At 36.1% G+C, this 13,597-nt stretch overlaps 1 protein-coding gene across 2 annotated transcripts in view; it reads right to left on the bottom strand.

Moving 5' to 3' along the window:
• Positions 1–13,597, bottom strand: part of LRRC7 (leucine rich repeat containing 7) — a 708,443-nt gene that overhangs the window by 186,379 nt on the left and 508,467 nt on the right. For both annotated transcript variants that reach the window (XM_082688811.1, XM_082688812.1), the window contains one exon: positions 3,439–3,502. In XM_082688811.1, coding sequence (XP_082544937.1) covers positions 3,439–3,502 — 64 coding nt within the window. The remainder of the gene's footprint in view (positions 1–3,438; positions 3,503–13,597) is intronic.

The following is a 13,597-nucleotide window of genomic DNA, read 5'->3' as shown; positions in this document are numbered from 1 at the left end:
AGTGCTTAATTGAATACGACTCTTAGTTCATTGGATAGATCTATATATACCTAAAATACACACCTATCACAGGGCTCCTGGGGCCCATAGCAACCACCGAATCTGTTTTAGGGTCCCTGACCATTCTATGATTTTGGAAAGCTTCTGATTATTCTGTGACAGTTAGAAGGCTGTCTACCCAGAGTTTTATAGAGGAGTTTTGAGAACTGATGCTACCCAATGCATCAACCTAATATTTCCCATCTCTGACCTGGCCCTGAATAATACTCATTTGAGCTAACCAAAAAGAAAATGGTGGTGGTAGGGGAAGAATATACCAAAAGTATCAATAACGGTTATAAGGGGAGAGATCATGGATGACTTTTAGTATAATTTTTACAATTTTTTTAAACTTTTTAAATTAAAAAAAAATGGACATGTGTTAATTTTATATTGACAAAAACAAGCCACAATAATAAAAAACCTCTGAGAATCCATCGTGTTCTCAGAACTTTGCCCAGTATTTTCTGGTGGTTACTGCTGTTAGAAATGTAAAATAATTCTCTCTGTTTAGAATCTTTCATTAAGACAGAGGCATCCTTAGGTAGATCTTTCTACTTCAAACCTAATTTAGGATATTTACATTGAGTCTCAAGCAATGAAACTTCTGTTCTTTTTATTAGACTTTCACCGTGTAAAATTTTTTGGGGACTTATTATCATCTTCTCCCCATATCTGTCTCTTCAGAATGTCACACAAAATGAATTCTCTAACAGTAATCTCCTAGGCGTTAATACCTAGTTACAGAATGGAACTTATCCCCTTCCGTACACATGACATTGTTTCTGGAGGCCTCTTATCAAAGCAAATTCTCTTATTTTCTTATTAAAAGTTGTTACTTTCAGAGAAACAATAGATAGTCCCACACATATGACTAATAAAAGCCAGACATCTGATTAAAGTGAATGACAGAAATGTGAAATTCCATAATTATACTCCCCAACTCTCCTCCCTGCTGCCAATGCCGAGTAACTCAGTATCATTGAATAAGTAGTCCAGGAACAAATAAAAAACTTTCTTCTTTTTCTTTTTTTTTTAAGAGACTTGCTTTGTGACTAGCATGGAATATTGGGAGTTCAAAAACAAACAAACAAAAAATGTTTCTCCTCAATGATGATTTCTTAGATACCATAAAGCATGAGTTATTATGTTTTTTAAGGTTATTTTTACTATGTCTGCTTTCAAAAATGTGTAAATATATCCTACTCATCTTTTTGGTTAACATATTTATAGATTTGATTTCCAAAGTCATATACCTGACAGAATCAAAATTCATAGAAATATATATTGAGTGTTTATTATAGATTCTATTGCATGGAATTTTCCCAAAAAGCCTATGAGCCCAATAGCTTTTGTACCCTTATTTTATTGAAGAGGACACTGAGGATAGAGAGTGAGCTATAGACCAACTGTACCTGGCTAGCTAGTGACAGAACTGAGAGTCAAACCTCAGTTGTCTGAATCCACGGTCCATGTTCTTATAACCACTAGACCTAGCTCCTGGGCAGATTGTAGCTTCTTAACAACTGATTTCTAAACTCCCAGTACAAAACAGTTTTGCCATAGCTATTCTCTACCCTTACCAATCTAACTACCTATATTATTAATAAGTGTCTACCTTAAAAAAGCCTGAGGTACATTGGATTATGTACTGAATCATTTTGCCCTCATATCCGTGTTGAGGTCACCTTGAAAACTGCCCTATAACAAAATTGAGTGCATCCAAAATAGGGCAAACCTGGTGGTATGATGTAACAGGAGGAAGGAGGCTCCAGAGTCCATTTTCCCTGGGCCTCAGTTTACACATCATGTGCACTCTCAGAGCCTGCATGTGGGCTACAGGGTCACTAATGTATTAAGTATCAAATTAAAGAGGTATCTTCACAACAGAAACTGGGGATGGATGACATGCCTGACGCTGGAGAGGAGACAAGATATAGACTAATAGATCTAACAGCCAATGACAGCTGAGTGGTGACACTGCCAGCAAGGGGGGAGCCGGCCGGTACTCATGGGGAGTAGTACATGAGCCCAAAGAACTGACTATGGTTTCAACATTCCAGATTTAACTTAAAGGGCAGGATCAGCTGCAGACATCAGGCCAGAGGCCAGCATGGCTGGCAGCACACTTCTGCAAGCCAGGCTGAGACCAGGGAGTCCCCTTTCTTCAGAAAGATGTATAGCCTCCTTTGTACATGCCTAAATTCCATGTTATGAACAGAGGCAAGGGAAGAAATGAAGATACATGACAGAATTGTTATGCAAAAAATATGAACACAACCCAAAGGGAACTTCTTAAATCAGACTATACTTTTAATTTCAGAAGAATAATTATCAGCTTTTACTCTCAAGGAACAGCTGATAGAGGCTTGGATAATAATGGCCAGATTAGTTATGGTCAAAGGCAAACACATCTTTGCACATTCAAGATGAAGTATGGATTATACCATGTACACTGGCATTTACTGAGAATCCCTTTTTTCCAGGCCCTGCACATGCATTATCTCATTTAGTTCTCACACAAACCCTCTAAAGGAGGAGCCATTATAATTTCCGTTTTAGAGAAATCGAAAAAGAGACTTTGAGAGGTTAAGTAATTTGCCTAAGGTCACATTATTAGCAACACAGCTGGGAGAGAATAGTTGATTACTTAATTAAATGTTTTAATTTAAAAATAGTTAAAATACATTTTAGATGAATTGCATTTCTAAAATTTGAAGATGTTCAAGAGGAGACTTCTGAATTATAAAGAGTCTACTTATGAAGGACTCTTTGCTTTCTAATTTGCATTTGAGATTTTGGTCTGCAGGCATATATTAAAGAAAACTTAAGCCTGAAAGGAGCAGTCAGAATTCTGTCAATTTTGGTGGCAACGAGATCGAAATATGTGTTCACTAGAAAGAAACTTTCAGTACAATTGTAAATAGAAGGTCTTTAACCCCTCTCCACTAAGGAATTCTCAAAGGCAGAAGTCTTCAAGGTATGAACTTCGAGTTAATCAAGTCTTTAACTCTTGTCCAACAACATAAAAGCTGTGTAAATTGGTGACCACTTTGAGCTCATTTCCATAAAGTTAACATGGCAACATGTCAAATAAGGGTTAAATGAGATAATATATGTGACATACTGAACTTGGTGCCTGCTCCTATCTGTCAATTTGCATCTGCTTACCTCGGCTGCTTCTCTCTCTTCCTCTCTTTTTTTTGTGAATCTAACACTCTCTAGTTCTCTATGGTTTATCATATAGTCAAACAATCACTTTATATCCCGGGTTTCATTTTATTTTTATATTTCAAAATGCAAATGTGCACTTGGATAATTCAATACCTGGGGTTATAGAGACAAAAGAAATAATCTCCTATAGCGTATTTATAAAGTTTAGAAAATGCATTCGCTTACCAGTTCACTGAATTCATTATTGCCTAGGTCAAGTCTTTCCAACTGGGCCAGTTTGTGCATTGACCTATAACAGATGGAGAAAAATACTATTGTCAGGCAGTCCATGACACATTGCTCCAAAAGACATTCCATCCACTCCCTGTCAGATTTACCTGGCTTTATAGTGCACAGAAATGGGAGTATTTTATAGAGAGGCATAAACTGCAAATACATAACAATATATGCAAACTGCCACCTGCTTTTCATATTTCCAACAGCCAATCTATGGTAGGAATACAGAGCTGGTTGCTTAAAACAAATCCAGAAAGCTTGTAAATATCTATACCAGTAGGAGGTATAAGGCAGGTCCACAACATCTACATTTTTCAGAATTTTCACAGATTTGGGAACCAATGGGTGAAACCAATTCTCAGCAAAGCATTCTAAAACCCCACAATGGGGCCTTCATTTTATCATCAATTTTGTCATTTTCTACTTCCCTAAATAAACTTCTGTTATAGACAGTTTCTTGGATTCATTGTCTCCTAAAGATTTTGGCTGGGATACATCTCTGTAAAACAGAAAACCTTTAGCAAGAGTTGGTGCCAAAATCAGAGGTACATTGGCCTGTGCCACATGTAATCAGCACTTTTTAAGCCATTCTCAAGTACAGCATACCATGTAAGAAAAGAGAGTGTTTTTCTGAGTTCCAAGATTTTTTTATCCTCCCACTAAGCAGAATGCTATCCTTAAGTCCTGACTATACAGAAATTCAGGAGGCATCACTGACTCAAACCTTGGAAATTTTAGTTCCTTTATCTTTAAAATGGCTACTGTAATTATTTCATAGTTTGTGTGTGTGTGTCTGTGTGTTTTTCAACATTAAAATACTATATAATACAGACACTGTCAGGCACTCAGAAACGCAAACCTGTGTGTACCCGTTGTTCATTCAGCAACTATTATTGAAAGATTATGCACCAGGTAATCTTCTGGAGTTTGGAGGACAGCAGTAAACAAACTCTTTACTCTTTACTCAAGAACAAAAACTCTTGCCCAAAGGGATTTCACATGGCATTGGTGGGAGAATTACAATAAATTACAAAAAATAATTAAGTGTAAGTACTAAAATAAGTATAATAGAATAATATATTAGAAGGTTATAAGTGCTATGGTGAAAACTTCATAGAAGAGAGAGATATGAAGAATGGATATGGGGGATTGTAATTTTTAATAGGCAGATCCAGCTAAGGCCTTATTAAGAAAATAAAATTTGAACCAGCTCCTACAGGAAATGAAAGAACATGCTAGTGCATAAACTTTAAAGCAGGAATTTGTTGCTTCTTTGAAGACATTCTAGAAGACTGTGTGGCTAAAGCAGAGTGAGAGATGGGGGGGAGTAAAGAGAGGATAATGAAGAGTTAGATGATATTTGGTCTTACAGCCCCACGTTAAGATGTAGGCTTTCATTTTGACTTAAGATGAAGGGTCACTAAAAGGTTTTGATCAAGGTTGTGACTGAAGTGACTTATTTTAAAAGGATATCTGTGATTGCGGTCTTGTAAATAGACTGAGAAGGACAAAAGTGGAAGGCAGGAGATCACATACAAGGCTAATGGAAGAAGCCAAATGAGAGGAAATAGTAGCTTGGAGAAGGGTGGTGGTAGTGAGGTGATGGGAAGTGGTTGGCTTCCGAACATATTTAAGATTAGAATTAAGTGTTCTGTTGCTGAAATGTCTGTGGGGAGTAGGAGAAAGTAAAGTCAAATATAACTAAAAGTGTGTTTTGTTCTGAGCAACTACAAGGACGAATGAAGGTGTAATTGATGGATAAGGGAGACAGAGTAGAACAGGATTTTGAGTAGATCAGAACTTTGTTTTAAATGTTTTCCACCCCACTGCCACACCTTGCCACAAACAAAAAAGGTAAATATTCGAGGTGATGGATGTGTTAATTAACCAGATGGGAGGACTCCTTCCAGTATATATGTATACATCAAATAATCACTGTGTAGACTTGGAATACCTTATACTTATTTGTCCATTATTCTTCAATAAAATTGAAGAAAAAATTTTTGAATTTGAGATTTCGATTGTTAAGTCAACCAGAGATGTCAAGCACGCAGTTATATACACACACCTAGAGTTCAGAGAAGTCCAGGGAAGAGAGATAATTTGAGTGTGGTTGGCAAAGAGACAGCATCACGTCTTAAGCGTCTGAGATGACTAAGTGTAGATGAGATCAGAATAGGTCTAACATGACATGAGGATGAACCAACAAAGAACACTGAGAAGTGACAAAGGACAATCAGAGGAAAAGCCAGAGGAGTGTGAAATATGTGAATCAAGTAAAGAAAGTGTTTCAAGGTGAAGCAAGTGACAAAAACTGCTGATAGATTTGAGAACTGACCACTTGACTTAATAACATGATGACTGATAGTCACTCTGGGAAGATCAATTTTCTGTTTGAAGCCTTTGCTAATGACATAAATATATTGATTTCCTATTATCTCTCAAATTTTAGGGTTATCAAGATGAAAAGTATTATTAATATTAACGAGTAGCTCATAATCTCGAGAGATATAGCTAAGACAATGGGTAATTTTTACCCAGTGGAATAAGTGTCATAGGAAGTATATGTGTAGGTTTCTAAAGAGCACAGGGAGAGGTACTTTCTCAGTGTTGGAAGTAAAAGTCTCCACTGACACCTCCTTTTGGAACACTGATCAGGCGATAAAATCAGAGGAGATGGTCTTTTTAGAAGGAAATATCAAAGGGGTGTGTTGAAAGAGATCATGGCCCATTTCAAGGAACTATAGGTTAGTAAAAACAATAAGAAGAATAGTAAGAAATAAGAAATAATATGTAGGCAGCAGTCTTATCATAAGGTCATCCATGTCAAGCCAGGGAGTGTGGTTTTAGCTTGAAGGCAATGGAAGACTTTAGAATGTAGATTGGAAGGATTTGTCAGATTTGTACTTTAGAAAGCTCACTCTGGCAGCTTCAAATGGTGTGAGAAATGGAGGGAGGATGTGCTAGGAAAGGGGCCCAATAAGACCGTCCTAAAAGGCATGTGGGCTATAACTGGGGCCAGAAAGAAGACAAAGGGAATATGGATGGCACTGTGGGCAATGAAAGGTGCTCGGCTGAAGACATAGCCTGGTAATGATGATGACTGACTGGGTGTGGGAGGTACAGGAGAGGAAGGAATTTAAAATAGTTTCGGATTGAATACGGGGAAGACTGGAATGGAATTAGAGCAAAGTGTGTGTGTGTGTGTGTGTGTGTGTGTGTGTGTGAGAGAGAGAGAGAGACAGAGAGAGAGAGAGAAAGTTGGGGGTAGAGGGAGAGAGCCCAGAGCTCAGGTAAAGGTCTCAACTGGAAATAAAAATTAAAAAATAAACAAAGGATATTTTTTGTCTAGTCCACCTGAAAATTATCCCTCTTTTTTTTAGTTCACATACCGTTTGCTTTCTTTTTCATGATTTACTTGATATTTACCACTTGCTTCCTTGAACTATCAGTTTTTTTCATATGTATATCCCTCCTTTCTCCACTCAGATCTTAAAATATGTTTCAAGGTGACCAGCAGGGCCTGTGTGTGACACTAGTCCAAAGATGGTTTTGAAACTGTGGCCACCATTGTAAGAAGAACATCGGTCTCACCTCTTGCCAGATCTCTACCACTGAATAGGGGCTTCCAGGAAAGGGGGTGATCGTGGTTGGGCCCCATGAAAAGAGATTTGGATTTTCTTATGAGCCTGGGAAAATCGAGGAATGGCAGATTCTTGCAAATCTTGCTCCTAGACCACACAGTCCAGTAAGAAAATGATGAGCACCAAAGCCTTGAGAGCCAATGTGAAGGAAGTAGCCATGTATGACATATGAATGAGAATCAATCAGAGGAGTAGCAGAGCCACTTGCATCAGATTTAACCATGTAGCCTTAGGCAACAAATATTCTAGTAAGAACCACCATGAGCTGAAGACCAAAGGCCTTTCCACAATTTCCTGGATTTATGAATTCAGTAGTTCTCACTGATCCCCAAGGAAAATATCACATAAGCCCGAGAATATTTTTTTTCCCCAGCTTTAGTGGTGGAAAACCAAGAAAAAATTAATTTTATTAAATAAAGAGATGGGGATGTCTTATACCTGAGTGTCCTAATAGTGACTTCTTAAATCATTCCTGGATTTCCAGGCCCCTAAACACTGTGATTATATTTATCAATATTTCTCATCTAAAACAGGGCCAGCTCAAATCTGGCACCTCTGTTTTTTTGTATGTAAAGATTTATTGGAACACAGCCATGCCCATTTGTTAGCATATTACCTATAGCTGTGTTTTTTTGTTTGTTTGTTTTTGCTTTTTTTTTTTTTTTTTTTTTTTTTTTTTTTTTTTTTTACCACAGCAGTGGAACTGAATAGTTGAGACAGAGATCACAAGGATCACAGAACCCAAAACATTTCCTATTTCTGAGGGCCAACTGGCACTCAGAATTGAACACTACTCTCTAGATGTGGGCTTATTAATACAATGTATTTTAAAAAAAGAAAACCTGTTATTTCTTATCTGTATCAGTGTAGTATAAGTTTGATTTCTGTTGTGAAATGATAGATAGCTGCTATGTCACTGCTAAGAATTTTTCTCTTCCTGTGCTACTTAGGCTACTACTTCTGAAACCCTCGGTTCAGAAATTCATACCTAGAAACCATTATCTTAAATGTATAACACAGTTTCCTACAATTCCTTTGCCATTCTTCTAAATGGGCAGTATTTTTCCTTTTTCCTTGTTGTGGAACAAAAAAAGACTTCCCCATGAGGTTTTTCTGAACTTTTCTTGAAGCTTATTTAAGTTTTGTTATGTAAAATAGCATTTTTTTAATCTTAATTTTATCTTGGTTTATTTTTCTGATCCTTGTTTCCATCAGTGTTTATTATTGTCACCAAAGTTTCCTTCCATTATTATGTTCTTCTATTTTTTAGTTGTCTTTTCAATACATGATTTCTTACATTTTATATCTTTAAAATGATTATACTCTTACTTCTGTTTTTTGAAGTTATCATTCAATATTAGTTCTTACATTTTTATACCTTTAAAATTGACTGCCTCTACCCACAAGATTTTAAACAGTCCATTACGGCCTACTGCTTTTCTTCTTCCTGTGGTAGTTGTTAAACTATAATTGTTCTGTCAAATTGTCCAACAAATGTTCCTTTTAGCTGAATATATGTAATGGGTTTTAAATTTCATCAGGATATAAACAAGTAAGAAGTTGTGAGAAAAAGAAAATAGAATCCATGGTATTTGGCATTAGTAGTTTCTTTGTTAGTCCTCATTCATTCACTTAACTTTGTCCTTCTTACGGCAGGCACCACGTGGACATTGGCGTCACCAAGATTTCTGTGAAGTTACAAAGATTTCTGGGATGAAGAGTTTCTCAACTTGGCACTACTAATATTTTGGACAGGTAAATTCTTTGATGTAGGGGCCTACTGTGTGCACTATAGAATAGTTTAGCACATCCTACACAGTCTCTACTCCAGAAAGACTTCTTTTCTAAATGGGGATAATCTTTTAAAGAATAATTAATTCAAAGTGTTGTAAGTGCTAAAGTAAAAATATGTATAGACTGCCATAGCTCAGAGGAAGGAACATCTAACAGTTCAGTAATTAGGGAAATTTTAAGGAGAGGTGACATTTCGGCTGGGTTTTAGAGCACTTTGCTATATGAATCATATATATTTACATATGTGAAAAAGAAACAATGAAAATACTAAACAATGAAAATCTAAAGCTGAGGTTCTGAGATTGTAGCTTAAATCCACAATATTAACATGTATCCTTGAAGGATATAAAAAATTTTGGTCCAAAGTGAAGAAACTCTATAAAAATTCCCTTTGCAGTTTGTTGCAGAAAACCCTATGTCCTACCCTCATGGCTGGACACAGGGACTTCTAGGATACAGCTATCTTGTGCATTGAGGGATGGTTAGCAGCATATCAGCAGCACCCTCTGCAGCTTTCACAACCAACATATTTCCACACATTGTCAAATGTTCCCTGGTTGGGAGGCAGGGTGAGGCTGGAGGGTGGGAATCGTCTCGAGGTGAGATCCACCATGTTAGGGGAATATTTCAAGTCTTTTATGTTCTCTTCTTACTGATTAGTAGGAGGGTGAGCATCTTATCTTCATTTGTTTCCTCCTTACTGCACCACTGGGTTCCCCTGTGGGCTGTCCCTAAGCAGTTCGAACCAGCCTGCTTGAGGGAGGCCCTCCTTTGACTATGCTCCTTCCTTACCATAAGTACCTGTGGGTCAAGGGGGAGCCTATCTCTCCATCCATTCCCTCAGGGAATCCAACTGGTGTCATTTCCCCTTACAAATGGCTGGCCTTGAAGACGTGATTGTCACCATAGATGAGAGAGAACAATGTTAGGACTCCGTCACAAGTTTGGGCCACATTCTCTACTGGTAATGCCAGCAATTTGATCTTCATTGGCCTGAATCAGATATCTTCTGATTATTTAGATTCATTTGTAAGTTCACCTAGGAATTTTAAGGGGCAACTTCCAAAGTAATTGGTTGTATTAAATAATGTTAACAAGCTATGGTCCTATTAAATAAATGAAAATTGTAGAAATGTTGAAATTTCTGTGATTGTTACTTTTATCATTGCTGTTTCTCTTGACTGTAATGTTCTTCGCCTAAATCTTCCAAAAGATGGTTCCTTTTCCTCAACTCTGCTTATTTGTTTTCTCCTCACAATAGTCCATTCCCCATTACTTAAAATAAAATCTCCTTTGTACCTTCACCTTCTATGTTATTTTTCTCTTAGCACTTACCACTGAAAATATTTAATTTATTATTTAATTAAATACTTTATTTTACTTAATTAAATGTTTAATACTAAAAATTAAAATCTTTTTTGTTTGCTTACTCATTATTTTTACCCTGCTAGATTAAAACTCCATGAAAGCAAGTAACTTGTCGGTCTTATTAGCAGCATAAATAGCTTTTCAATCAGGGCTGTTTAATGAAGACATTCACCCATGCATGAATGAAGGATTCTTTATCAGTGAGAGGTTTGAGTTCCAGAATATTTACAAAGACAAACCGCTCAATTTTTATCAGGTATCTACAATTAATTAACAGTTGCCAAGGAAGCAGCTACAATTAATTAACAGTTGCCAAGGAGATATTCTGATAGGTCTGTTTCAACAAATACCATAATGAACATACCTTAGCACCTTTATTATGAACTATGAATGATGATAAATACAGATAAAGCTGAGGTTCACAAGTCTCTGGATATGTAAATCTTGTGTTAAGTTGACTTAAGGACATTTCTAATAATAAGGGCGTTTTTGAAATTCAAATAATAAAAAATTATTTTGTGAAATATTTAGGTAAGTTTTTTGCACTTTTGAACATCTGAAACTTAAAAACAAAACTATAAATGTGGAGTACTTGAGGGCATGGAGTCTGGATTCGGACTACCTGGGTCTGTATCCTGATGCTACCATTCATTAGCTGTTTGATTTTGACACATTAAAGCACACATTTCCACTCAGTTCTCTCATTCTGTAATAATCCCTACTTCATAGAGTTGTGATGATTAAAATAGCTAATGTAGGAAAAGCACATAGATAGTGCCTGGTATGTGGTAAAAGCTCTATAAGAGTTAGCTATTAAAATAGGGAAGGTTTTCGGAGTTGGAAATAACTTAAGAGATTTTCTAGGTCAGGTTTTCTAAAGTTTTCTTAAGGATTTATAGATGTTGCATGATTTAAAAAAATTTTTGGATGTCCAGGACATTTTGGCAAAGCTTGCTAAAAATGTTAAATGGAATATATCTTGAAATCTGGGATGTGAAACCTCCAGGTTTTTCATAATTCCAGTAAAATTAATGGACAGTGTTATATTAGTTTCAGGTACACAATTAGTGATTTAACAATTCTATACATTACTCTGTGCTTGTCATAAGTCTACTCTTAATCCCCCTCTTCTATTTCATCCATCCCAACCCCTGCCTTTCCTCTGGTAACCTTGGTTTGTTTGGTACATTCAAGAGTCTGTTTTGTTTGCCTCTTTTTTTTTCCCCCTTTTGTTTCTTGAATTCTACATGCTAGTGAAATCATATGGTATTTGTCTTTCTCTGACTGATTTATTTCACTGATACCTCCAGTTTTGTTCTTTCTTCTTAAGATTATTTTAGCTATTTGAGGTCTTTTGTGGTTCCATACAAATTTCAAGATCATTTGTTCCACTTCTGTGAAAAATCCTATTGGTATGCTGATAGGGATTGCGTTAAATCTGTAGGTCACTTTGCGTAGTATGCACATTTTAACATTTGTTCTCTCAATCTATGAGCATGGAATATCCTTCCATTTGTTTATGCCATATTCAAATTCTTTCAATGTTTTTATAGTTTTCACTGTATGGATCTTTCACTTCCTTGGTTAAGTTTATTCCCAGATATTTTATTATTTCGGTGCAATTGTAAATGACATTGTTTTCTTAATTTCTCTTTCTGCTACCTCTTATAGTGTATAGAAATGCAACAGATTTCTGTATATTGTTTTTGTATCCTGTGACATTCCTGAAGTCATTTATCAATTCTAGTCATTTTTTGAAAACTTTAGGGCTTCCTATATATTATATCATGTCACCTGCAAATAGTAAAAATTTTATATCTTATTGGCAGTACTTCTCAGATGAAATGTACAAAGGTTCATTGTGATTCTCCAACAGATGCAACTAATTTAGACTTTTTCCTGTCTATGTGACCAAGGGACATTTATTTTTTTCTTTCCCACAGACTAGGAGCATACTTTGAAAAATTTCTTGTTGCAGATGATGGAATTGAATTCTTGTCCATGAAAACACAGGGCTAGGCATATTAAATAACTTATTTGAATATTTAAATGTGATCAGATCATCTTCATTTGTCTGCTTGAAATTCTGACCTGTTAGACTCTATACCTCAGCTCTCAATATTCACTTTAGGCTCTCTTTCCATTTCTCTGGACTGACTTACATATTTTCCTTAAAGACCACACTGTTTTTTGCCATTTGACCTTATGTTCCATAACTTCAGTAAAGGGATAGGCTCACTTCTCACTAGAGGAGAAATGGTGACTTATTCAAGGTCACATGGACAGTTAGTAAAATGGCTGACTAAGAATAATAGAGTCATTCTTTTCCCAGCACTGGGCAGTCATCTATATCTATATTTAGATTAACCATTGTTTAAATATGAATGTTTGTATGAAAAGCATGTCCTCTACAGGTCCCTATAGTCTCTGTTAAGGGCCAGCAAACTTTTTATGTAAAGGGCCAGAATGGAAGTGTTTCAGACTATATGATCTCTGCTTCAACTACTCATTTCCGCACTGTAGTGCAAAAGTAACAACAGATAATATGTTAACACATGGACATGGCTTTGTTTCAATAAAGCTTCATTTATAAAAAACAGGGATGCCAAATTTGGACCTTAAGCCACAGTTTCCCAACCGCAGGTCTATATTGCTCTTCACAAACTCACATATAGATGGTTTTATGGGTTTTCGATTTAATTCTGGTCCCTAAAAACAGTGAAGTTTTCAAACCCTTGAATGTAAATATGATAAATTAAATTAAGAACTGAGAATATTAGGGAATTTCCAATAGATAACTATTTATATTAATTAACTACTTGAAATTTTCATTTCTTAGTATATATGCTACTGGAATCCAGGGACATTTGTTCTTAAGACTGTCATTTTGGTTGCACTTATGAAAATTAAATCCTTACTAGCATGTTATTACTTTGTAAATTTACCTAATTGCAAATCTGGAAAAATATTCTAACTGAAGTGGAATTTTCCAATGATGGAAAATAATGTAATATCTTGGTGCATCTGCATACAGTGTATGATTTTCTTTTTATCAGATGCAGAGGTTTTATTTATTTAAATGTACAATTACCCCTGAAGCCACATAAAGTTGGCAGGACTATTGTTTCCCCATAAATTCCCAATGTAGTAACTTAGGTTTGCTGACTCTTGCAGAATTCGGCCAATTTTTGGCATGGATTTATGCATCCCAGCTTTTAACTTGTTTTTCAAATGTGCCCAAACACTCTGTCTAATTAGTGGCTATTCATGGCACAAGGATAGGAAAACTCCTCTCCGTTGTT

This window comes from Mustela nivalis (assembly GCF_964662115.1).
Source record: "Mustela nivalis genome assembly, chromosome: 10".
Taxonomy (NCBI): domain Eukaryota; kingdom Metazoa; phylum Chordata; class Mammalia; order Carnivora; family Mustelidae; genus Mustela; species Mustela nivalis.
The sequence above is the reverse complement of the archived record's forward strand: the minus strand, read 5'-3'. Positions and strand labels throughout refer to the sequence as shown.